The 26,437-nt window shown below is 45.2% G+C and overlaps 1 protein-coding gene and 1 long non-coding RNA gene across 5 annotated transcripts in view; both read right to left on the bottom strand.

Annotated features, from left to right (window-relative positions):
- Nucleotides 1–125: 125 nt before the first annotated feature.
- LOC130371895 (uncharacterized) lies at nucleotides 126–9,507 on the bottom strand. Its single transcript, XR_008893227.1, has 3 exons — nucleotides 9,297–9,507; nucleotides 556–636; nucleotides 126–273 (listed from the first exon to the last, which is right to left on the bottom strand). It is a non-coding gene; the product is annotated as an uncharacterized LOC130371895 (long non-coding RNA).
- A 5,112-nt stretch (nucleotides 9,508–14,619) lies between these two features.
- The window catches only part of LOC130371544 (ATP-citrate synthase-like), a 28,652-nt gene continuing 16,834 nt past the window's right edge, over nucleotides 14,620–26,437 (bottom strand). Inside the window, exons 13-30 of one of the 4 annotated variants that reach the window (XM_056577355.1) lie at nucleotides 26,256–26,349; nucleotides 25,980–26,036; nucleotides 24,626–24,655; nucleotides 22,715–22,856; nucleotides 22,359–22,527; nucleotides 21,864–21,968; nucleotides 21,185–21,381; nucleotides 20,824–20,905; nucleotides 20,447–20,557; nucleotides 19,905–20,032; nucleotides 19,702–19,795; nucleotides 19,207–19,361; nucleotides 18,346–18,496; nucleotides 17,666–17,809; nucleotides 17,409–17,522; nucleotides 16,797–16,879; nucleotides 16,416–16,492; nucleotides 14,663–16,158 (exon numbers count right to left, since the gene is read on the bottom strand). In XM_056577355.1, coding sequence (XP_056433330.1) covers nucleotides 16,064–16,158; nucleotides 16,416–16,492; nucleotides 16,797–16,879; nucleotides 17,409–17,522; nucleotides 17,666–17,809; nucleotides 18,346–18,496; nucleotides 19,207–19,361; nucleotides 19,702–19,795; nucleotides 19,905–20,032; nucleotides 20,447–20,557; nucleotides 20,824–20,905; nucleotides 21,185–21,381; nucleotides 21,864–21,968; nucleotides 22,359–22,527; nucleotides 22,715–22,856; nucleotides 24,626–24,655; nucleotides 25,980–26,036; nucleotides 26,256–26,349 — 2,028 coding nt within the window. In that variant the 3' untranslated portion in view covers nucleotides 14,663–16,063. Of the gene's footprint in view, nucleotides 16,159–16,415; nucleotides 16,493–16,796; nucleotides 16,880–17,408; nucleotides 17,523–17,665; nucleotides 17,810–18,345; nucleotides 18,497–19,206; nucleotides 19,362–19,701; nucleotides 19,796–19,904; nucleotides 20,033–20,446; nucleotides 20,558–20,823; nucleotides 20,906–21,184; nucleotides 21,382–21,863; nucleotides 21,969–22,358; nucleotides 22,528–22,714; nucleotides 22,857–24,625; nucleotides 24,656–25,979; nucleotides 26,037–26,255; nucleotides 26,350–26,437 lie in introns of all 4 variants that reach the window. The other 3 variants (XM_056577356.1, XM_056577357.1, XM_056577358.1) reach the window with 3 other exon arrangements.

Here is a 26,437-nt window from a genome sequence, read left to right as displayed (position 1 = left end):
CAGGTGTCGCCGTGGTTGCAGCCCACCTCGGACGCCGGCGGCCGCGGCAGCTGCTCGGAGTTCCGCCGCGACCCCAGAGGGCGGTTTACTCTGCGGAGGTGGGACAGGGCGGGGGCGGACGGGGCGGGGGTGGGCTGGGGGGAGGCAACGTGTGCGCCTACCGCGGAGGACCCGGGTCCTCGCTCCGCCTCCTCGGTGGCCATCTTGTGCCCGCGCGTCTCACCGCCGTCGGTTGTATTCTGGAGGCGGGATCAGCGGTCAGTCACCCAGCATCTACCAATCACAAAGCAGGAAGTCAACATTTGTCAACTATCCCATATATATAAGTGTTGACGGTGTTAATTTTCGGGAAACAAATGATTTGTTCCGTTCTTAAACACTGACTCCTTAGTGTCCGGGACAGTGTGTTCAAACAACATATATGCATTTGTTTTGCAAACCCTGTGTGTGTGTGTGTGTGTGTGTGTGTGTGTGTGTGTGTGTGTGTGTGTGTGTGTGTGTGTGTGTGTGTGTGTGTGTGTGTGTGTGTGTGTGTGTGTGTGTGTGTTAACTCACTCAGCTGTTTTTTGGGGTAGCTTAGTCGTAGACCCTAATTGGGTCTGGGCATCACTCCCCTTGAAAATATCCTGAGAAAATCTGAGTGGGAAATAGACAAACAGAATGTGGGACAGAGCAGAAGACAGATATATTAGTGGGTTTCTTTATTAAGCACCTACTATTATTTCAGCCATGTTATGTTCAATATAGGGGGGAAGAAAAGAAAGAAAGAAAGAAAGAAAGAAAGAAAGAAAGAAAGAAAGAAAGAAAGAAAGAAAGAAAGAAAGAAAGAAAGAAAGAAAGAAAGAAAGAAAAGAGAGACTAAAATTGAGACAGAGCTCGAGTATGGCTTTACCTGGGGTAATCATTATATATATATGATAATATACCATGGGAATATAAACATATAAGCGGGGTAGCCTGGCAACCATTCATAAATAAAAGGTTAATATTTTCTCTTGAGCTTTCCAGTTCACAATAAAAGTTTTACACTTAGTCTTCTGGCAAAATTGTCTGGCAATGAGGCGTAACTTTCATTTTAACTCTTTCCGTTCTCTGGCTGATGCAAACATTAGAATGATTCACAATAAAATAAGTTGTTTGCCAAAAAACAGAATACGAAAGAAAGAGAAGGAAAGATTAACTTGTCCAATTATTCAGTTAGTCACATCTGGAGAAAGAGAGAAATGCAGAAGGAGTTGGATAAAAACACAGAGTGTGAAAGATGGAAAGATTGAGTTCTTTAAAGGTCATAGCCAGAGATGCTCTAAGGTTAGTAGGGATGTTGTTTACCAGTGAGACAGGACATTAGGTCAGGGAACTTCCTGTGGGGCTTTATAAACTAACCACCATATCATACGGGGTCAAAGGCCTTTCTTCCTTGGACTGAAAAAAGACTTGCGTAATACTTATACTTAGCTCACTTAACTTAACTTTTAGTACAATCCCCCAAAGGACAACAGATTAAAATTTCGGTTAAAAAAAGATTGTGCAAAACAGTAAACAATTATTTGTACAGATAAGTAATGTTTGTGTAGAACTGTCAAAACTGCCAAATCCCTAGAATGTTTTAGAAAGTTCTGGTAATCGGAGCGAGGCGACAGATAATCACAAACAACAACCATAATGTTGAATCAAAGTCTCTACGGAGAGACAGTTATCAGTGACAGGAACGACTGAACACACAGACTGAGCATCGGGACAGCGCGCTGAGATTTAGCCTCCATGGCGACGGCGGTGTTATCTGGCTACTAGTTAGAACTCTGTGTAGTGCCAAAGTGTTTTGGAACCAGAAGTAAGGAAAACCCAAAAAGCTTGTGGCACACACAAGGCCTTGCTGGTGTTGTTGAAGATCACTTTTGGTTACGGTTTTGTAAATCCGAAACAGCCAACTATTCTTTCAATGCTAAGAGGACAAGTTCACCATTGAGGACCCAAGGGCCGGTACACAGATTTCCTGGCAAGAATCTGAGTGTAGAGTCTAGACCCCATTATTTCACAAATTGCTTCAGTATTGAGTATGTGTGTGTTTGCGCACACGAGTGCATGCACACATGTGTGTGTGCGTGTGTGCATGCATGCATGGATGCATGCTTGTACACGTGTGTGCATGCCCGCGCGTGTGCATGCGTGTCATTAGTAACTACAGGTACACAATAGCTTGAACCAGACTTCATACAGATAGACACCAGAAATGCCATGCAGACAGGCAGACAGACAGCCAGGCAAGCAGAATGCCCAACAGACAGACAGACAGACAGACAGACAGACAGACAGACAGACAGACAGACAGACAGACAGACAGACAGACAGACAGACAGACAGACAGACAGACAGACAGACAGACAGACAGGCAGACAGACAGACAGACATACACGCAGACAGACAGACAGACAGACAGACAGACAGACAGACGGTGAAATGCGTGTTGAGTCTCCTTGTTACATTCTCACATAGGAGAGCTTCCATAGAGGCACGAAAGCACACAAGCACTCCATTCACTGGATCATGTAACCCTTTTCCCCCCTGAGTTCTATAACACTCTCCAACAGCACAACATAAAGAGCAGAGTCTGTGTGTTAAAAAGAAGCTGTGGATGTTGGATATGTCTGATCCTCAACAGAAGACAAATGCCATCTCTTTCTCTCTCTCTCTCTCTCTCTCTCTCTCTCTCTCTCTCTCTTAATATTACAAATTATACTGTTTTCACATAATTGACAACTGAATCAATTTTCTTAAGTAAATTTGAAACCATTTGGAAACTAGGCTATTCTGTACTCACTATTTCTGTGAGTACAGAAACAATTTCTCTGTGTTTCTTTACTAGTTCTAGGCTGTGAAGAACCAATGTATTAAAATGTACTTTGACTTTACATTAAAGGCTACATATAGAATTATTGTGCAAACCACAAACGCCAGCAATTGTTAACTGTAAAGAAAAAAAATAATAAAAAAAGATTTCAAACCGACGCGGTCTAGACTGGCCTCTGTAGAACTACTATATTCAAATCCTAAGGTTTTCTCTCGTAGAATATCTCTGTATCGTACGAATATCTCTGTAAGGTGTAACATTCTCCCCCACAGAAGTTCTGCTGTAGCATAGGTGGACTGCTGGATTAGAGATTAGTTCTTTCATAACTTTTAATTAGTTCAATGTTTATTTATGCTTATAACTAATATTACTTTATGATTATTATTGACTCTATCTACGGAGTTCTCACTCCAGCGTTCTGAGGCCTGAGATCCAGTGGGCGTCCTGTTTCCGTCCAAAGAGCAAATCTCAAACTTTACCCATACAAAGATTTTTGGACAAAAAACATAATAAAACATATTTCAATAAGTGCAGAGACTGAAACAAACAACTGACAGTGTTTGATCTAGAGCTCAGACAGGTTGCTCTACTCGTTTATAGATAAACAACTTATATTGTGTGTACATGAGATCGTCTAGGAAGTGTTTTGCCTGCGGGGATAATAGCAACCACAGAGTAAACAAACACATTAACATTGTTCACGCAATGACTACCTGAATGCGTTGAGTTTACCTGGAGAAATAACAGGGGCGTTCAATAGTGAGTGTATCCGATGGGATTGGCTCAAATTACAAAATAACATTCAAAAGGTCAAAGGTGAGTATAGGTGTGGGTGGTTAGAACGATCAGGACAACAGAGTGCCCCGACAGGCAGAACAAGATCAAGGGAACTCCAACCATAATATCACTTTACAAACAAACGGTACACGCAGTGGCGGACTCAGGGGGGGGGGGGGGGGGCAGGGCGACCGCCCCCCCTCGTGCATCCATGGTGGAAAAAGTGCCCTCAAGAGTGGCGAATACGAGAGAAAGTGCCTTATTGGCTGCCCTTTACATGTGAAAAAAAGAATTGGGTGCCCTCTGGTTCCCCTTATATTCCATAACCATAAACACATTGGCATAAATAAACAATACTTTTAGGTTAGCTAGTTGTATCAAAAGCTAAAACATTGTATTTCAGATGAGAATGGCCCTGGTCCAAGAAGGAATGTGGCTCATTTGACCATTGAACATGTAGCCAGCTATAGGCGTGCTATTGCATGCTCTAATTGTACCAGGTAGTTCCAGTCTACCAGGTTCAAACTTCAGACTCCATCAGATATGTAGTCCTAAATAAAACAAAGTGACTACCAGAAGTTCGAAATTATCCAATTTTGATAGTGAACGGGCTAAAACAGGGGGTTCGATTTTCCTTTAATCTCGGATCCATGAGTTCTTCCTCGTTAAAACACAACTTGTGCAGGAGAGACGGCACAGATACTGAGCCGGACGCCAACAACTTAAAGGTTGTGGTTCCTTTGTCCTTTCCTAACCTCGATTCCTTGCATTTATGGAAAATATCATGAGGTCAAGGAAAGATGCAAAGAAGAATTCATGAGGATTTAGGAAAAGACAACCTTGGTTTTAAGAGAATTCTACTGCACTTATACAGCTGTAATCATGGCTGCCACTTAGATAATTCCAACAATTAGTTTTTCCTACAATAATATTAAGGCGATTTTAACTTATTTACTACCAGAACTCTGCAAACAGAACGCTGCCTACTTCAAAATATTACTTTTAAGAAGCATATGACGGCAAAAACACTGGATAGTTCCCTTTAATACATACAATGACAATTGTCAGCCGACTAAACATTTAAAACAGCTGGGATTTGCCTGAATCGTCAAAAATGTACACCGGTGTAAAGGCCACATAATGTGTGGAAGAGTTAGGTTAACTACCTGTTTAACAGTAGCCAACCTACTTATCCATCGCTCCAACCCAAACGTGTTACAATAACAATGACTATCTTTCCTTATAGGAACATTGTAGACATTCCTTTGACACACACACAGACACATACCTCTCTTATCATTCGTACTACGCCTTGACTGAAGGTGGCTTAATCACACCCATCAGTCCCCAAACACACCCACACCCACATCCACACCCACATCCACACACCTCCCCCATCCACGCCCACACACACACACACACACAGTGAACCAGGTCAAGTTCACTGGTTAGTTCACTTACCTTTAGGACAGGAAGTTCACGAAAACACCTCGGATTCTTCAACTTGTCTGCTACTATATTTCAGTCAACACCATCCTTTAACATTAAAGACAACAGTAGCCCCTTTCCCATGTTGCTGCGCTTATTTACAGTTTACTGTCGTCCAATAGTCCAATACTATGACATTACTATGATATATATATATATTTCTCTAATCTCAGGCTTGTTCCCTTGGTCTGTCTGTTTGTACTGCCCAGAGACCAAGAGACAACGACAGACAGTGAGAGAGAGAGACACACACCATGAATGACATAATGTACGATGAGTCGTTCTGCTAGTTCGACAGCCAATCAGATCATGTTTTCCATGTGTATATGCACCTAGCTTTGCTGACATAAATCCTTCATCAAGTCAACGATTACACGTAGGAATTTGAAAAAAAATCACACAACTGGAAGGTTGTCTACCATTTAGCCTTTTATCACACATAGTGAATAAGAGTCATAGAGCGGAATAAGAAACACTGCAGTGGATGCTATCCAAACCACAACCCGAGATAAACAAGAGACATCATTTCTAAGATAACGGAGAAGCTCTTATTATCAAAGGGGAATCAGAGCCTCATATTTTTAAAGAAAACATCAGACCAGTGTGCCATACCAGTTGGTGGTTGTTAGCCAACTTTGGCCACATTATTAACATTATTACTACTTTTTCCTTGATGAAGGCAATTCGAGTCACTTCAAAACAGCATCTACACTACACCCCAGATTAGACCAAAAATTATCCAAATTTTTTGTGCTAATTAAAGCTTTTTAACAGAATATATCAATCATACTTTACTAATTTAAATTCATAACAACATTTCTGAGAATAGCTTGAGGTCATTTAATAATCATGCATCTTTAAAGTAAGGTGAAGAAATCTGGATCAGTCACTCAACACACGTGAAATACAAGTCAAGACACACATAAGAGAAAGATTAGAGTATAGATCTTGTAGCTAGTAGAGATTCAGATCTTAGCATCATGGAGGAAATGACGTCCGTCTCTCTCAGTTGCCAGTTGTTTTGTACCCCTTGGGCATGTTCACAGCCTATGGCATATGACAGCAGGGAAACATGTCAAATCCAACCAGCCTGCGCTTGTATTTGTGCAGCATCGCTTTAGAATACCATTGCAACGTTGGCGGGAAGAGGTGTGCAACCTCGCTTCTCCTCAGCACACACATAACGGCTGAGAACAAACGACTTCCCAGAAGTGGTACCGCGCAATTAAAAACTTGAAAAAAAAAAAGCAGACTGATCATTGTTGTAGGATAACTAGGCCAGACTTGTAAAGGGAGCCCCACCCGGCTCGCCCCCTCTCGCCGAGAGATCTGGACGGGAAAGAGCCGTCACATGACTACAATAGGGTCACATTCCTCTAACGCCATATCGTTGAAAAGAACCAGTGTGGGGGAACGAGAGGGGACGTCTGGGGAGGCCCTCACATCGGTGTCACTAAATAATGACAGAGGTTTGAGGATAGTATCACTTCTAACTGAACGTAATCTAAAGTTAACCAAACAACGACTTGGGGAATATGAATGATAAATGTTTATAATAATTATCATAATAGTTACTTCATTCATTCATTCATTCATATCAATGTTTGATTGGGGCCTGGGCCATCGTACCACCGCCAGGCCACACGAAGCGATGAGCCAAGTTGAGTCAAGGTCGTGGCGCACTGAATACCGTGAATAGTTTGTCTTAACAGATACGACGTGCATAACATGATACCACATCCCCTAAGACCGTCAACAAACACATCACGACCGCTAAATAAATCAACTTCCTTATAAGCTGTACCATCATATAAATATCATTCAAAACAAGCCACGACAAAGATAGCCTCTAGTGTTATAAGTGACACCACCATTTCATAACCACAAATCCATGATTCATTGATGGGATAGGGTTTTTCCTTTAACTATCTTCCTATGATCAGTTTCTGTTAGACGTTTTAACCCTGTTTCAAATTGTACGTTTGTTTTTTCCTTTCTTGTCCGACCTCTCTTGCAAATGTGTTCATAATGTGTTCAGGATGGTCTAAATGAGACCAACCTGGATTTAGCGAACAAACAATCAAATAGGAAAAACGTTTCCAGTCCAATTCTACTCATTTGAAGCCGCCCTTCTGTTGACTCCGACAAAGCCTAGAAGGCCTCCGGGACGTTGACGACAACCAAATCCCTAGTTCATAGGTCATGATAATAAAGCTATGTTGTTGAACACCCCGGGATATCTCTTAAATCACCAGGAGGGACGAGGTTTGGTTGGTAACAACAGTACAGGCCCACACCAGCAGTACAGAATACTTTACATGCAGACCTGCGCTACATATGGTTTAGATTAGAGGGAGCCGATCAGGGAACAGGCAATGGAAACTATACAGAAAGAGACGCTCTGAGTGTGTGTGTGTGTGTGTGTGTGTGTGTGTGTGTGTGTGTGTGTGTGTGTGTGTGTGTGTGTGTGTGTGTGTGTGTGTGTGTGTGTGTGTGTGTGTGTGTGTGTGTGTGACTACCAACATGGGGCAAACTGAGGCAACAATAGCAGGGATGTGTGAAAGAAAGAAGGATTTAAGAAACAGTGTGTGTAGATGTTTGTGCGTGTGTCCATAATAGATGTGTGTATGGGCGTGTGTGTGTGTGAAAAGAAGTGATTGATTCACGGATGAGAGAATGATGGTGGAGATTTTCCCGTTCTCACACTACATGCCAGCCTCTCTGCTTTACTTTGGCAAAACGAACAAAGACCCTCTCTCCAATAACACTTCATAGGCTGTAAAACGGTGTCCTCTTGTCTGTTTTTCAGCCGGCCAATGATACTTCAATTTGTAATAACTTTCATCGCTGAGACAGCTCATTAGGAGAATGATGATGTGTTCAAGTCAAACTCAAAAATGTCCAGCACTAGGAATTAACAGACGGTCAAAGCTCATTACTTCAGAATCTTTACGTTTTAGAATTGAAGGGGCCTTTCCATTTGGAGGTTTATACTGTGTAACACATTCCGTCATCTTGTCTGATATTAAGAAGTCACACCCAGGTCAAGAAGAATTACCTCTGAATCGAGCCAGGCCTGCTTATTTCTCTGTGCCAAGTTATTGAAGTTGATATATTTAAATCCAAAGCCAACAGCAATACAATAATACCTCTATTGTTAAATATCTAACCAATACCTCAATGTCTGCAGGGTTCTACCCAATACCTCAATGATGATAGTGAGGAAACATCGCTGCTATTATCCAAAAAGCTGATGACTGTTTATTAATTACAATACAAGTAGAATAGAATAGCATAACAGATACAGGTGGCGATAGAGAGCTTAGAGAAGGAAACATCTGACAAAGTACTGTTAACTATCTGGAGCACACTGATTAGGTGCAGTCAGATATATGAATGGTTTAAAGAAAAAATAAAGAATCTTCTTCATCTCCAGCTTTAGTTTGATAATCTACTTTAAAATGAGTTGTGAAGGTTTAGTCCATTGAAGAACTGTGTTATTGTTTTCTTTAATATAGCAGAAAATAGTGCTTATAGTGTAAACAAGAGGCTTCCTTAAGGTCTTCACAATAAAAGCACTCCCTAATATAAAAGTGAAAGCCCCCTGTCACTATAAGGTGTGCAAGGGGCTTTACAGGGGATATGATGTCATACATAGTCCCTTTGAGAGCACACTGAATATAGTGTGTCTACCTGTTCATTTAGTTTGGCCAAAGCTAAAGTTGGAAGGTGTTTTCAAACTAAAACTATGACCAACAGGGATAAAAGCATGCCACAGCGATATGCCCGGGGAATTCTGCCTATGTAAACACAACTGACCCCTCACACACACACACACACACACACACACACACACACACACACACACACACACACACACACACACACACACACACACACACACACACACACACACACACACACACACACACACAGAGTTCGTCACGTTGTGAGTGTTTGTTAGGGTTGACAGTTGGGAAACCCGGTGTCTTTTGTGCACAATCACGATCACAAGTGCACGTTTTACCCCCCTGTGTTGTTAAATCAAAGATGTTGAGGACAAACCCGTTCACAAACTACTCTCCAAATAAACCACACACATCTATACGCAACAACAAGTAGCAAATCCACGTTGTCGCAGCGTTGTCGTGTTAATCGGGCAACAAGTCAGAGCAAAACTCACCGATCGGCGCTCTTCAGGTGGTGGAACGATAGGAGGACATTATTCCGTACCGATCATCAGCGGGGACTGAAGTAGTAAAACGATCCATTCAAATTCCGCTGAGTTCACTTTCCTCTCAGTTCTCGCGGAGGGAAGTCGGTGCAACGTGAACGATGGGAAACTGTTCTCCCACACTTTCTGTCCTGTCCTCGCTCTCTCGCTCTCCCGCACTCTCGCTTTCTCTCTCACTCTTTCTCTCTCTCACTCGGGCTAGCCAGCTCTCTCCCCTCCCCTCCCCTCTCGCTCCCTCCCTCAGCCCTTTAGACTGAGGGTTGACTCAGAGCCGCGGACAGGAGGACAATAGCACCGGCCCCGGGCTCCGATAAGCGGCATGCAGGGCCTTGTGTTGGGGGCCTTGTGTTGGGGGCTTGTGTTGGGGGCCTTGTGTTGGGGGGCTTGTGTCAGGGGCCTGGTGTTGAGGGCCTTGTGTTGGGGGGGGGGGGGGGTTCCACTGGCGGGTGGCAGCGGCGGCAGACTCACCGCATCGGAATTTCCCCGGCTGTCCCTTCACGCGCTGCGATCCCGCTCCACGCTATTGTCTGGGTACCCCATGCTGCTCTATGGTCCATGGGAAACAAAAAATGTTTTATTGCGTTTTTTTAATTATTATTACTTTAGAACAGATTGTGCATTAATGATGATGATGATGATGATGATGATGATGATGATGATGCCGCCTGGCAATGCACGCCTGTTGTCAACTTCTGCAAGGATCTAGTCTTTCTGGTTGGTCGAGGTGAAACTGTAAGACCTTTATCCTCGGGAGCCTCCTCATTCGAGAGCACTTTTTACGCAATAGCTTCGACTGGCAACATGTGGCAGACGAGAATGGATCTATTGTGGCACTGGATCTGTTTTTCCGACCTAGTTAAAAGTCAGTTCAGCTGGCACTTAGGTAGTGCCTCCTCGCATGCAAGAACGCCCACCACACCGTGTGTGTGTGTGTGTGTGTGTGTGTGTGTGTGTGTGTGTGTGTGTGTGTGTGTGTGTGTGTGTGTGTGTGTGTGTGTGTGTGTGTGTGTGTGTGTAGTGTGCGTACGCGAGCATAAGGGGTATCCCCGCACGTGCGTAGAGCATATTAAATACAATACGAAAAATTAAAACACGTGTAGGCTACGGCTCTGGAATGGAGAAGGGGTCTCCATCCCAGCGCAGCATGACGTATTTTAATTTGAGTGTTGGAAAACGATCTTATTTTCCACACTCCCTCCTCTTCCATGCACCGCTGATGGGAAGGCTGATGCCATCCTCCAGGAATGTGCAACCTCTCCACTCCTGCAGCGGTAGCAGCCCCGCACAAAATACACTTTCAGGGTGGAGGAGCAAAGGGGTTGGGTGGAGAAGCGGTGGGTGGAGGTTTGAGCTGAGCTGATCCAGGGTCTTTCCCCTGATTTTTTCCTTATTCTAGGCGGGAGTATTTGGTGCAGACGTTCCTCAAACTGTTGTAGGCCGTTAGTTAGAAATGCCATAGCCGTCTTTCTGCACTCAGTGAGTGAAATGCTCTGTGAGGATATCAGTTTTGAGTTGACCGCTCACTGGGAATCTATCTTGCATGTCTCATGTGTGTGAATGACACCTCTACATGGCGGAGACTGAGGGAGGGAGCAGAGGAAGACAGGCTTTTAATTCTCTCCCTCCCCCTCCCCCCCTCTCTCTCTCCTCCCTCTCTCTCTCTCCCCTCTCTCTCTCTCTCTCTCTCCCCTCTCTCTCTCTCTCTGCATCTTTAAGGAGCAGATAGGCCGCAAACATGAGTGACTGAGGCCTTTACCTGTTGACTGGAAAAGTCAACAGGTAAAGGCCTGTTGACTTGGAAAAGTGGGGGAAAAAAATATTGGCAGGGCATTGGTTGAACCATCAACGTCTATCATGTAGCATGATTATCAAGTAGTACCTTATAGGATGCTGATTGTTCCGAACCACTTTGGTTTGACCAAAGGCACACAACCTGAAACCTGTCGAAGCTTGTCTCTGAGCTGCCTGGCAAGCGACTTGGGGCTGGGAGTCGAACCCCCTCACCGCCAAACAACTCCACTTTATTTGTACAACCAGTAATCCAATGTGCAGTCTGTAAGGGCTTCACAGCCACGCCCGTGTCTCCCGTCCCCTCACTCCGGAACCCACTAAAGGACAAGGAACACTTCAAATCCCAGAGGGAGGAGGAGGACACCTTAAGAACGAAGAACTCTTCTCTGCAGGGCTGCAGCAGTCGGCAGGTTTCAACTAGCACGTGTTGCCCAATTGTGCTCCTGACCATATTGACAATTAAAATTGAACTAGTTGCTCTTAGGGCAGCGGTTTCACTGGTTTCTTATTAGATCATCTGTAATTCGGTACCATCTCTGGGTGGATGTTTGCCTGTTTCTCCCAACTGTCATTGTTTTCTATGTGCATGTTGGTGCAAGTGTGTGGTGGCAGGTAGTTTCTCGAGCTGTTTTCTGATTGTGTGTGTGTTTTGAAATTTTTTCTCTGTGCAGTGTACTATCTCTTCTGCCACTTCCTGCGCCGCCGGCCCTCTTATCATCCCTCCATCCTCCGAGCAGCTCCACGTACGCTGTTTAACACACACACACACACACACACACACACACACACACACACACACACACACACACACTCTCACACACACACGACACGTGTTTTCGTGCATTCTGTTTGCACTTAAAGCAAGAGTTAGTGAACATGGATAATTACACTGCATTGTAATGAGTGCAGTGTGCTATAATTGCAAATGTGGAGAATTCTCTCCCTACTGTCTGGTAGCGTCGTTGGTTTCATACTACAAATAATACGAATCATTTCTTTCACTTCCTTATTTAATGTATGCATGTTGAGCGCTAAAGTATTCAGCGAAAATAACCTTTTATGATTATTATAAATTATTGTAGATAGCGATCTCTGGTGGTTAACTGGGGTAGTCGAAGTAGAAGCAGCATTAAGCTGTCACTACCACCGTAGGACCATATTACAGTTTTTGCCCATTGCTTGAACACGGTTTGCAAAACTTGGCTCATTGTGTCAAAACTCAACACACAATCAAATAAGACACAACACTGAGAAATATACCATTCACATCTATGTCAAATTGAAACTCTGGTATCGAAACCTAATAATCCCTTCTCAAAATGTCACTCTGATGACCATATGATACACACTTGTATCATATGATTACACTTTCAGATCAGCAGCAACACACTAGTGTACTTTATATAAAACACTTCAGTCTTTCATGTTCACTGTTTTTATTCACTTCCACAGAAGGCGCGTTTTCACACAGCAATACGGTACTTTACAGTGCAGTAAATTCAGTTTAAACAAAAATAAAACAAAAATACGCTGCTGTACTGTAAACACAGAGAAACACAGCAATTGTGCGTGGGTGGGATTATGGATTCTTGCCTTGTGTGCCGAATCCAGCCATAGATTGTCCTTCCCTCAATGTCTCCGCAGGCCTGTTTCATTGCCTGCAGAAGAGGCATGCGGGCATGTGGTTGGCGGTCATATACGCGCCATCCTCAAGCCAAAAAGCAATCTTCTATAGGGTTTAGAAATGGCGAGTAAGGGGGTAAGTATAATGCTTCAAATTGTTTATGGTTTGTGAACCAGTTCTGGACCAAAACAGCCCAAAAAACATTATCCCAGACAGACTACAACAAACCTGGGCTGCACTGATTTGTCCTGTTCAGCTGCATCATGAAGTGCATCTAGAAATGTGATGATATGTTTGGACCTATTTTTGCATGATGGTGCAGTTACCCTCGAAGGCTTATGGAGGCACACAAGAAATATTTCCCCCGCCCTGCCCCGGGACGTGCATAATTGCCCTTTGGCCTTTTTGTGGCTGGCTGATTGGTAAGTAAGTGTTTTCCAGTGTGTATGTTAGTATTTTCAATTTCCCAATGTGTTTTTTATTTTGAATAGATGTGTTTTCCCAATGGTACGGTGAGATTTCATTTTTGAACTAAGTGTCTTGTGTATGAAATAGTGTGGAGTGTGAAGGAGCAAGTGTGTTGTAGAAAGGAGCAAGTGTGTTGCACAATTGCAAGTAAAGTGAAAGGCGGCGCTTGTGTTTAAGGTATAGTAACAAAAACTTCAAGTTGTGTTACTTTGGTCTAAGTATGTGTCTATAGTGTTCAAGCAATTAAAAAAAACCTAAGCAAACCACAGTTCAGCACAAGGTCACAAGCAGCATTATGCAACCCAAAGAAAATCGCACCAAATAATCAACATAAAAGTGGGAGGCGAGAGAAAGCCCCGCCCCCTTGGCCCTCCAGAGCTGCTAGCCAACAGCTCTCCGCTGGGCCACCCAGACACTGGCTATGACCAGGGGTGAGACGCTTAACTTACAACACGAGACCCAATACCTTTTTTTAGCAATTTAGGAAACACCTTGCTGTTAACTTTAAAGGTGTTGTGTGTAGAACTCAAATATGGAATTTGATATTCAGGTTTTATTTAAGATATGATTATCTTAAAAATATAAGAATCATTGTTTTATTAACCTGGGAAAGAACCCTTTATGTCTGGAAGTCCTCGATGACTAAAAGTAGACCGTGGGAGTGCGAGTGGGTGACGGCTGGTTTAAGCAACCTCACCTGGCGGAGTCTGATTTGGCTCTGGGGCTTAACAAACAGGTGATACATCACCACCCTGTGTCCGTTATGTTTGGAAAACAGTCTAAGATGAGTGTGGTAGCCACGTAAGTGGGGTGTAACATGGATGTTTGCCACACTGGCGCCCAATGTGGGGCCTCTCCAGACCCAGAAGGGCTGTCCAGGGACACTCAGGCCGCTAGCAGCGGGGATGGAGAGCCACCGCCCAGCACCGGCCCTCCTCTAGTAGCACGGGGGCCCAGGGGAGGCAGCACAGCCACCGCCACAGGCCCCCGTCTGCTGCTAGCCTCCTCTGCAGCCAGCCTGCAGGAGCCCAGGCCCATCCTGCACGAGGGAGAGGGTGTGACAGCACTGTCGCCCTGGGAGAGAGTGGCCTTACCCCGGGCTGTTTCCAGCCCTCCGAAAAGGTACCGCCACAGCCCAGCTGAACCAGACCCCCACCAGCCCGGCCACCACCCCGTCCGACGACACCCCAGACAGGCAAAGCAGCATCCCAGGCCTCCAGTCTCCAGGAGGGAGGGGGAGGTTGGTGTGTAACCCTGGGGGGTGTGGGGACTATGTTATTTTGGCCATCGTAACCAGAGAGCGAGCGAGAGAGACTCACCGCTACTGAATTCCAGCCAGTGGACCTGTTGACCTCTTTGTTTAATAAAAAACGAACCACCCAATATGAGCCCATTTTTAAAATAAAAACATTTAGATATTTTACATCACAAAAACACTGACAAATGATTAAGGACATACAACTTAAAGACATCTTTTATTGTACCACATTTAAACAGCATATATTAAAAAGTATGTAACATTTAAATAAAAACAGAATAAAGCAAGCAGTACAGTGGAGTGACAAAAACATTTAGTCCGCCAAAGCCAGGCCTCTTGTTAGAAACACGCTTTACAGCCCTACAGAAAAGTTACGCTGCCATCATGGTCCCTTGCGACAGGCTGCTATTAAGACTCACAGGGCACAATCAATGCATTACAAACTACCACTAAATTTGACACGATAATTTATTTTCTCATTCCTTTTATATTAAAAATACGATTGCTGAAATTTGCCCAACTGAATGTTAATACCTCGATAAAGCATCTAATTAAGTCGATAAATTGAACCTTCTGTAAAACCAGACTTATTAGTAAAGGCAATTCTGGAGTTACAAATAAGATTTACAGCTATATTTTGTGATTCTAATGCCTCTTTACACAAACTTATCGAGCCCCGAAACAAACAACAAACCACCTTCGACTGAGGTGGGTCCTAGACTAAAATAATACAAAAAGAAAAAACCCAAAACGAACAACTTTGGTTTCACTTGAGATTCTTTCTAAATTGAAGCAGGATTTCGCAGGGAAGGAGGTAATCCAAGCGGTTAGCGTTTGTGCTTAAAAGGTGCAGTCATTACCAAGAGCATTCAAGCAATCATTCTCCCGAACCACCCAAAGTGAAAAAATTAAGTACCAACTTAACAACGCAAATGAATGCTTTTGCGTTTAAGTAAACCCTCAGACCAAACATTACAGTATTGCTGTGTTTGAAAAACTTACCAAGCCAGCACCCACTGAGAGCCAAAAAATATCGGAAGCTAGCTAGCTAACAAGCTAAGGAAGCTGACAAAACGAAAAAATAAAGTACCAAATTAACAACGCAAATTAATGCTTTTGCGTATAAGTAAACCCTCAGAACAGACTTTACAGTATTGCTGTGTTTGAAAAACTTGCCAAGCCAGCACCCACTGAGAGCCAAAAAGTATCGGAAGCTAGCTAGCTAACTAGCTAAGGAAGCTGACAAAACGGTGCTTGTGACGTTGTGCATGTTCTCCAGATTAGCTCCAGTGGTAGCATAACAGCAGTGGTGCCTTCTCCTCTCCTGCCATCTCACCCCAGCCTTTAATCACAACTCAATAACATCTCTTCAGAATACCCTTTTTAATAATCTGTCCAAAGAAAAAACTAAACCCAGAGAAAAGCAGAAAGGTTTCCTGCCAAAACGTCTCTTCCTTGGCGTGTCCTCGTTCGGCCTGCAGTGGTGGAGGGGAGGGGGTGGTGACGAGTAGGGGGTGGAGGAAGAGGCGGGTCGGAGACCAGTGGTGGTCACGACTACGGCTGAGATGTTGGGGTCTACATGGACATGTGCTCAGGAAGTACGTAGGAGATGTCGTCCCAGGGGTGGCGGTATAGGCCCTGCTTCAGACGCTTCTGGTCCAAGTAGTGGCCTAGAGACAAACAAACACACCCCTCAGTAATTGGAGGTATTTTTTCTTCTTTGACTATGTAAAATATACATTTAATTATATTCCTGCCATGCATTATTGTTTGAATAAGTCGTTTTCCTCCAATTTTGTATCCACCGAAGTTGGTGCGAAATGGTTAAAAGTGGAGCCATTTAAAAAATAAATAAATCAAATGTTTGGTGATATCGCAATGAGTGTTTAAGACGTGTCGTGTATGACAGGAAGTGTTTTGGACTCACCGATGAAGCCCATACTCCGGCCCAGCACGAATATGCCGTTTAATGATCCGATCTCCACAAACTCATCCGCTTCATCCCTGCCAACACAAACTCAAAACACTTAAAACCAACCCCTTCAGCACACAGTCAAGACAACCGCAGCGGACTGGTATAAATACCAGCTTGACACGGGGTTCATATTCAGACAAATTGGTCAGAACTTGGGAATATTTCTGTCTTTTCAGGGGGGAAAGCAATTTTCCATGCATCCAATAAACTTTGCCGACGATGAAACAGATGGAGGAATACTGCCCACTTAAGGTGGCCAAAGGAATTACATCTAAATGGTCCGGGTGTAAAGAGTGATGTGTTGATGAAGGTCCGGAAGACCTCGTCTCTTACCGTGTGAATCCCCCACATGTTCTGAGCAGGTCCACAAACGCTACCCCGATGAAGCCGTCTACGTTGAGGATCAGGTTGGGTTTCTGGGATGGGGAAACAAATCCAAGGTCAGATATGCATCTTCCATAAAGCAATATAAGCCAAAATCACCAGTTCTTGTAGGTGGCGATAGTGAGCTTTGTTCACAATGACGGTCTGGGGTGTGGACGCTTTAATACTATATTCACTATGGTTTTCCAAAATCTACACCTTTGTCCTAACAATCCATGGAATGAGTCCTTCAAAGTCTTAAGGTAATAAGGTTGGTTATTGCAGAAATAAGGTTGGTTTGTGGTCTAAGACCTGAAGGTCCTGCACTAACTGGGGTACAAGAGGTGGTTTCTAGTGGCGTGAGAGCAGTGGGAAGGGAGTTTGACTCCCAACAGAAAGGTACTAGGTTCAAACCCTAATGTCCACAGTGGAACCGGGAGGCGCCCAGCAAGACACCCAAACCCCTGCCTTATCCTTTATGACTATGAATTGACCGATCTGATGGAAGCCTCCGCTGAGATTGACTATTAAGTCTTGGCGCAACCATGTGAGCCGGTTGCGTCCTTTGACCTTTGAACTGACCTTTGATGTGGTGATCTTCTCCACGTTCAGAGCGTAGTCCAGCATCTGTGAGGCTGGGAAGTTCTGCTTGACAAAGTCTTTCAGGATTTGCACTCGCATGTCTGGGTTGTTGATCTAAAAATTAAACAAATTAAAAAAAAAAAAAACGTTAAAAGAATAATACACCTTCCAAATCATCTTTACAGTGTCTCTCTGTGACCTGTAGACAAACATTATATGGTAAAAGAAGAGCCAAATGAATGGCAGTTGATTCCCACCGATTTGACCCGGTGTCCGATGCCCATGATGAGCTTGCCGTCCTTCTTCATCTTGTTGACGAACTCCATGGGCAGCATGCCGCTGTCGAACGCCTTGCTGAACTGCTTGGCCGCCGCGTCCAGGGCCCCCCCGAAACGATCGCCCTGGAAGACGGCACGCCGTGTTAGAGGGGAGGACGGCTGGGGGGGATCGGGTGGGGCTGATGATGGGGAGGGGAGTGAGTGGGGCTGACTATTCTGAGACGAATGGAAGAATGAGTGGTGCTGACTATGTTGAGATGAATGAGTGAATGAGTTGGGGTGATTATGGTGAGGTGAGTGAGGGGAACTGACTATGGTGAGGTGACGGAGTGAATGACAATGGTGAGATGAATGAGGGAATGAGTTGGGGTGATTATGGTGAGGTGAGTGAGGGGAACTGACTATGGTGAGGTGACGGAGTGAATAACAATGGTGAGATGAATGAGGGAATGAGTGGTGCTGACTATGGTGAGGTGAGTGGGGCTGACTACGGTGAGATGAATGAGTGATGCAGACCATGGTGAGGTGAGTGAGTGGTGCAGACTATGGTGAAATGAATGAGTGACGCTGTGTATGGTGAAGTGAGTGGTGCAGACTATGGTGAGGGGATGGAGTGAATGACTCTGTTGGGGTGACTGAGTGAACAGGTGGGTACTCACTATGGTGAGAAGGCCTGAGGTGAGGCAGGAGATGAGGTCCTTGCCGGCCCGGGCACAGACGATGGTGTTGTGGGCGCCGGAGACGGCGGGGCCGTGGTCGGCCGTCACCATCAGACACATCTCAATGAACTGGCACGCGTAGCGGGGAAGTCTGGGGAACACAACGCCATCCACAAGAAACGTTGTTTACCAGAACCCCTTCCATTAGAAACCGTATCCTGGACCTTCAACCCACATAAAAACATTAATGTACAGTACAACTGCTATTCGAGTAGTAAGACCTAAGACAGGGTATCTGCAGGTTTCAGCAAGTCAAATTTAAGACTTTTTAAGACCTTTTTAATGCCACCTTGAATGAAATTTAAGACCTAAAACACATGATGGTGGGGGGGGATCCCGCTGTATTATAACCCAAGCATAGCACGTGTGTCACTCAATGAGACTCATTCACCTACCCATTGTCGCAGACTAGCTAACAAGCACGCAGATAATCGTTTATATATGCAGCTAGCAAGAAAGAAGCCTCGCTACATGTCCTTCCTGAAAAGTCCCACGAGAAAAATAATGCCCCGACAAATTTAAGACCTTGAGTTACAGTATTTGAGACCAGCATATGACATTTGTAACGAATTTAAGACTTTTCAAGGCCTTAAATTTAGAAACATGAATTTAAGACTTTTTAAGGATGCGCGGACACCCTGTAAGAATTATTCAACAACATACTACAGCTCTCCCCAGCCAGGGGGACGCGTGCCGCTTTACATTCTGCTTTGTGAAGCCTGCTACACAGCAAGACGCCAGAGGGGGCACTGTGGTATGGCACTGGGGTACAGTGAAAGCGTTCCCCGCCCGTCTCCCTACCTGCGCTGGAACCAGAGGAGCCCGAGCACGCCGCCCAGCCCCATCTCCTCCTTGAAGACCTCGGTGATGGGCATGCCGGCGTAGATCAGCTCCTGGCCCCGCTCGTCACAGATGCTGGTCATGAAGGAGGCCGGCTTGCGGATCAGCCCTAGCTCCTGGGCCGAACACAGAGGAGGGGGGGGGGGGGGTCAGGGTGTTAGGCCGGAGGGCTTGGAAGCAAGTGTGACGTCAGCCTTAGGTAGAGGTTTTCAAACTGGGGGTCAAAGAAATATATCCGCAGGTCTACATTCCATGCAAGTTTCATTGGATCATTAGTCTTTTTGAAGGGGAGCCCTGAATGAATTAATAAATACCATCATCTACAATTACACACGCTATTGAGAATGCATTGCTTATTTTACTGCACTAAATATTTCATGGCCAAAAGGTTCCTCCACAAGTGGGTGACTGCATGAAAAGGGATACTGTCTAGAGTTCAACAAGCTGGTGTCTCACCCTTGCCCAGGAATAGTCCATAGGCACCGTTGGGGGAGGGACTTCCTGCGCGGGTACGATGGTGCCATTGGCTACCAGTCCGTCATACACAGTCCTGTATTGACAGATGCACAATGTCACCAAAGAAACAGGACAGAGGAAGAACAACCAGACCCGGGTTTTGATCTGGGCCGTATGAAGACGATGTGTTGCGCGTGTCTCACTTGATGACGTCTCCCAGCTCATCAAAGCTCTTGGGGACGTAGGCTCCGGCGTCCCGCAGGGCCTGGTTTTTGGCCACGGCCGTTTCTGAAGCCTGGTTGGCACAGGCTCCCGCATGGCCAAACTGAACCTACAGGGGGCAGCACAACACACCTGGCATCAACAACACAGTTCAAACGGGCAAGACAAAAATGTTATCAAATCCAGCTTGCTCTGTGGCTTACGTTTTTCTTTTTAAGACATTTGCTTAACAACCATGTAAGGACTTCATGCAAAGAGATGGTCCAGAACTTAGCTACTTAGTTCGATAATTGTTTCTAACCAACACACACACACACACACACACACGCACACACACACACACCCACATAGATGTATACACATTCTATAGCAACGATGACTAAGTCAATGTTGGGAGTGCAATTCCAACACTGGCTTAAAATTCCTATCAAACAATGACTTTCAATCCCTATCCAAGAGCCCAATACCAACAGTGAATACTTTAAATTCATATCCAGACGTTGTGGTGAAACCCCGAACGGACCTCTGAGGTGAACATGGTGGCGCAGGTCCCGATGCACCAGCAGACGACGGGCTTGGTGATCCGTCCTTCCCCAATGCCCTGGCAGATCCTGTACTCCTCCGTTCCTCCAATCTGGAGCCGGGAGGCGGGGGAGGGAACGGACATAAGCCAATCAGAAAAAGGTTCTGCAAGTGTTTGGTAACTATACTTTATAATATCTAGAAGCAACTGATACAAGGCATAAATGGTTCAAATTAATGCATCGGGACGCAACTTTTGATGTAAATGGCCGAGTTCAAAGTTTTGTTGTCGTCTTAGTCTATTTTACCCGTACATTATCTTTAGAAAAGCATGGTAAGGCCGAGTTAAATATTATAGAGGGAAACATTGAACTGTACCTCTCCAAGCACCACAATCATCTGGACCCCCGGCGTGTCTTGGTAACGGAGGACGTGGTCCATGAAGGTGGAGCCGGGATACCTGCACGGATGGAGTCAGACAGGTTAACACCACCCGGTCCAATTTAGTAAAAATCCTAAACACTCCCTTCGTCTCAGTCGGAAACACAAAGTAAGAAGCCTTCAATTATGAAGAGTGACCGTATCTTATTTAGGATCTTTGATTTTTTCAAATAAAATGTTGGTAAATAAAACGAAAAATTGAAAGGATTCAATTGGATGCCAACATGATTGTATACATTTCCAGTTTTGAAGAGGATAAAAGGTTCTCACTCTCTCTCCCCCCCCCTCCCTCAATCACCTGTCTCCCCCGATGGCCACGCCCTCGTAGACGCCGTCGGTGGTGCGGGAGATGATGTTGTTGAGCTCGTTGGACATGCCCCCAGAGCGGGACACGTAGGCCACGCTGCCGGGCCGGTACAGCTTGGAGGCCAGGATGTTGTCCAGCATGCCCCCCGTGTTGCCGATCTTAAAGCAGCCCGGCTTGATGCCGCCCACCTGGGAAGAACCACCGCCGCAGAGTGGTCACAACACAACCCCGGGGCCAGCTTCAAAGAGGGACCACTTTTGTGCAACAACAACACGACAAAGTGGAATAAGACAACAGCACCAACAAACCATTTCAAGAGACTGAAATGGGGTTTAAAAATGGAAGGAACCACAGAATCAAACAATAGATTTGAGCAAACAGCAATTCAATGCTCCGTCAAACAAGGGAAACGACACAACAGGAACAAGAAACACGCTGAAAAGAAGGTACAAATCGAATCGTAAGTGTCACAGAGCTGCATCTTATTGATCCAACCCTTGATGAACATCTTTATGATACAGCCTCACTCTAAAAACAAATCAAATATCTTTTCCCTCAATACTAACACACAGTATCCCACCATGACGAGGCAAATATATGCAATAAAACGCATCTCCCATATGTACGTGGAGGGCTCTCCTCCCCCCTGGTCGGCGCTGGCAGTACGTACCGTGGCCGGGCCGATGATGGTGACGCCCTTCTCGTCCGCCGTCTTGATGATCTTGCGGGTCTGAGCCTCAGGGATTCCTTCAGCGATGATGGCGATGGTTCGGATCTGGAGAGAAAAGCAACGTCAGTGGATACTCAGCATGACGACCTGTCTACTACAGAACAAGTTGCTATTCATGTGTTGTGCAGTGTTCATTTAGCTTTAAGTATTCATGATGCCAACACAAATTAAGATGTTTGGATTCAGAATTATGAAAATTCCAACAAAGGGTTCTTGCCCGGTTCACGCCCATGAATCCATGCCCAGTTTAAGAAATGTTCAGTGATTCAGGGTCGGTATTTGGATGCTTGTGATAGTGTGCATGGCTTTCGTTTACCACCAAGCACATCAGCAGGGATCTACAATACAGAACTCCTTCCAATGTCATCTAACGGCATTCCTGGACTACACCTCTTCTGGCGTTTCCACTGTTTATCCACTGGGGGGCATGGTCACCTGTGGATGCTGCATGGTTTCCATGGTGCTGTCGAATGCGGACCGCAGCGAGGCGAAGCTGATGAGGACGTCCACGTCAGAGTGCTTCTTCATGGCGTCGTCCATGCTCTTGTAGACTGGCACCAGGATCTCCTTGTGGCCCCAGTAGAACTTCTGCTTGTGGTCGCCGCTGTACAGCACAACCCATTTTATAGTGGATTAGCACATCATTAAAATAAAACAACATTTCTGAAAGACCAGCTACACATTGGGGTTCAGAATCCCACAGTTTGAAGTCCATTATATCAATGACCAAACCGTCACCCCCAGGCGATTGGTGGTGGCCGGGGGGGGGGGTGGAGGTGAGGGGGACCTACGTGAAGGGGTAGACCATGGCCGCCACCGAGGGCTCGTCCCTGGAGCAGACGTAGTCAAAGTCCAGCATGCCCTGCACCGCCCGGGTCTGCATCCCCCACACGATGGACTTGGTGTGCCGGCTGAACAGGGTGGTGGCCTTGGCTGGGGGCGAGACAAAGACCCCAGGGAGAGGGTGGAGGGGGAAGGGGAGAGCAGAGGTGAACGAGGGAACACTTTGGGTGAACGGATGACGAGTGAAGAGGGAACGAGGGAGGAGGGGGAAGCAACGACAGGACCCAACAGAGCGATGCAGTCAGAGGTGGCTTTTGAGAGAGGAACGGGGAAAGTTTGCCTTGCCCCAGTGTTTTCATGAGCAACAGCATGAGCAGATTCACGACAAATTCATCAGCACGTAAATAAACCCCACTGCAAACCAAAAAAAAAAAGACTCCAAAGCAACACACTCCAGATGTTTGTGGAACACCCAAGGGATCAGAGAGCACTCCCCCCCTGGGGTTCCACTAGGGGTGGGAATCTCTTGGCACCTCACGATTCGATTCCAAAGCGATTATCGATGCAAAAAGATTTTTTATGTACATTTCCATGCGTGATTTTCAAAAAAAAAAAATATATATATATATGCACATCCGAGTTTGCTAATCACTTCCTACTTTTATGATGATCATTAAATACATCAACAGATGAATTAACTTATCTAATATTTTATTAGAGAGAAAGCTTTTGTCACAAATATGACTTTCTATGAACATTGTAATGATCAATGCAGCTTGCATTACAACACAATATGGAAGTATGTAAAGAAATTGTTTTCAGTTTTATTTTATTTATCTTTCTTTTCAAGAATCGCGATGAATCTAATATTTTTCCCACCCCTAGTTTCCATTGAAACATCAACATCTAGACACACACGGCACATGACAACACTGCAGCAGAAATGGGGATGGTGTATTTGAGGACATTTTTTATAGTTATTTAACTCTGTTTAGTTTAAGTTTAAATCAGCTGGATATTATTCCTTTATTTATTTTTATTTTTTAAAGGGCCCAAATTGAACTATTCCACAGTTGCTATGGATCATCTTAAAAACAAAACAAAAACATAAAACCATTCCATGAACAAACAGAATGGCTGTAACGTCTGTAGAGTGATTGTGGGCCTTAGCCTGCCATCCAGCCTTCATTCCACCTGGTGTCCATTTTCTGACACGGTTCTGATCTAGTTCAGGAATTTTAATTATGCCAATGTTCAGCAGCCACGTTACACTGCCTATAAGTTACAGTATCTATAACTTGCAGTCTAAATAGTCCAGGGACTAGAGAGTGATCTGGGCCTGCAAAAAGGTTTCTAAAAGCAGACAGGGCCACACACAGAGGAGAAGAGGTTAAGAGAGAGAGAGAAAGAGAGACCCTCACAGCACAAACAAACACTGCGTCTCGCCTGCTAGCATTGCCGTTACTACATTTTAACTCCACTATCTGTCCTAGTTAAAACACGAAAGATGAGACAAGTCTAGCAGAGTAGTGAGAGACAGAATATTAGAACTTATCTAGCTGCCCGTAACCAAATTACCCTTTAGCAAGGTTTGAAGGCAAATTCCCTGATGGCAGATATAGTACATACTGACTATGGCATGCATAATGAGCTTTCTTTAAAAATAAGCCACATATATCAAATAAAAACCTAAACCTAGCATAAAAGGGATAACCTTCACTGACAAGACCATCCAAAGGTTCTGGGGAAACATCAGCCAACTAGAACTAGACTGATCCCTACATGTCTCCTAGACCCGCTGCCTAGCCAGGAAGCGTCCTAGCACAGCGACACACAGTCAGGATAGAGAGAGAGAGAGGCAGGTAGTGGAGAAGGAAGGGTGGCTGAGTAGAAGGTGATGAAGGAGTCCCCTGGCCTACCTCCGCCGGGGCCCGGACAGGCTTGAGCTTCTGTCAGCCCACGGGATGCAAATGAACAAAAAACAAAAAGAAACAAATGAGAACAAATAAAAACACACTGCCACGAGTCTAACAACCCACAGTCCAGCGAATGCAATCACACCATGGCAGAGAGGAGGGCCGGGTGCATGCAGAGGTCATCATGCTCTCAAAGACCCCCCGCCCCCCCCCCCTCAGCTGGAGGGGGAGGGAACTGTCAACACAAGCATCAGTCACGAACTAAAGCGCAGCTACACTTGCTATGCTTATGCTGTCGGATCCCCATGGACTTTATTGACACCCCAGAAACCTGAACAGGGTATATGGTCAAGTGGGTCAGCGGACAAAATGGACTCTATGTTTACAGAAAATAAACTAATTTGCTGAGTGGATGAAGCTTCAGGAGGCTATTTGAATTCGAGTATTTCTACAGCGGCCATTCTACACTAGGGATAGGCCTTGTAAGTCATTTCCATACTGAACACCCCAGCTAAAACGAGGGTTGGGTCTAGGGGGAGCCTTCGCTGATGAGTCTACCTTGAACCACGAGGTCGGAGTTTCGTGCGCGCCGGCTCCTCTTCTCTGCTCTTGTGGCGTCAGGGCATGTGGCAACACGGCTGGCAATCGCGACTAAATTGCGATATTGCCTAACTGTCCCCGCGGTTCTCACCATGTGCCCAATGTGCAAATGGTTAATCTCATCGTACGAGTTGTTCTGCTTTACGCAAGTTTATGGTTACATAGCTTGCACTGCACATGCGGTTAGTTACTTTATTGAAATTCTTGAAACCAAAAAAAATCACACCCATGCCTCCTCGCCATTCTGTCGTTAGTAATCACTGCATCCCGTCCCATTTTTTAAATCTTTAATTTAGGACATGGTCAATTAACATTTATATTTATTTTATAAACATGTATTTTTTTTACAATGTCCAAAACATCTTAAAAAAATACAGACGTCCAAATCCAGAACTTGAGCACTGCCAATCATTGATCATTGTGTTAAATGAAAACCGTCCGACAATTTTCCCAAAAACAACTGGCAGGATGGTTTTGCTTGTGTTTACGAGTGATGGCCGAGTTTGTGTTAGTGAATTATGCTTATACAAATCCCCGCCTCCGACAACTTGATTGGTCGAAGCAAAATCAAAACACCCCTCTCACCCAGATTCTAGGTAGTCTGCTACTTGACTTTAGAGGACTAGTCTAAAGTCTGAGACTAGGGAACCCCTGATCCACAACAGGAAACAAAGAGTGGGGACAGGAAGTGTATGTGTGCGAGGAGGAGGAGGGGGGCGGGGCTACTGGGTGGAGCTTAGACACACCTGGCCCTTACCTTTGTAGTTGGCCATGCCCAAATTCTTCAAGGGCAAGAGAATAGAAAGAAGAGAGTCTTACAGACATAAAGGAGGACGAAGGGGGGGGAAATAAACACAACAGAAAAACATACGGATCAGTGAAAAAAAAAAAATGAAGAAAATAGAGGAAAGAAAAAAGTGTAAAGAGATGACCAGGGGGGAGATAAACAAAGAAGGGGTGTATCTATGACAACGTGGATGGATGGAGGTTAAAGGAAGGGAGGAGGACGAGGAGGCCAGCACGGTCCAGTTACCTGCTTGGAAGCCTGCTTTGGGCTTCTTCGGGGGTGTGGCCTCTCCGGCCGACTTGGGCTCCGAGAAGGAGGCGGTCCTGGTGTTAGCCGGGGTCTGTAGCACGAGAGACAGGGAGCAGCATGATGATGATATATCTTTGTCATGCATGGTACAAGAGTGACCAAACATGACAATTAGTACT

Source organism: Gadus chalcogrammus, chromosome 18, assembly GCF_026213295.1.
Source record: "Gadus chalcogrammus isolate NIFS_2021 chromosome 18, NIFS_Gcha_1.0, whole genome shotgun sequence".
NCBI classification, from domain to species: domain Eukaryota; kingdom Metazoa; phylum Chordata; class Actinopteri; order Gadiformes; family Gadidae; genus Gadus; species Gadus chalcogrammus.
The sequence above is the reverse complement of the archived record's forward strand: the minus strand, read 5'-3'. Positions and strand labels throughout refer to the sequence as shown.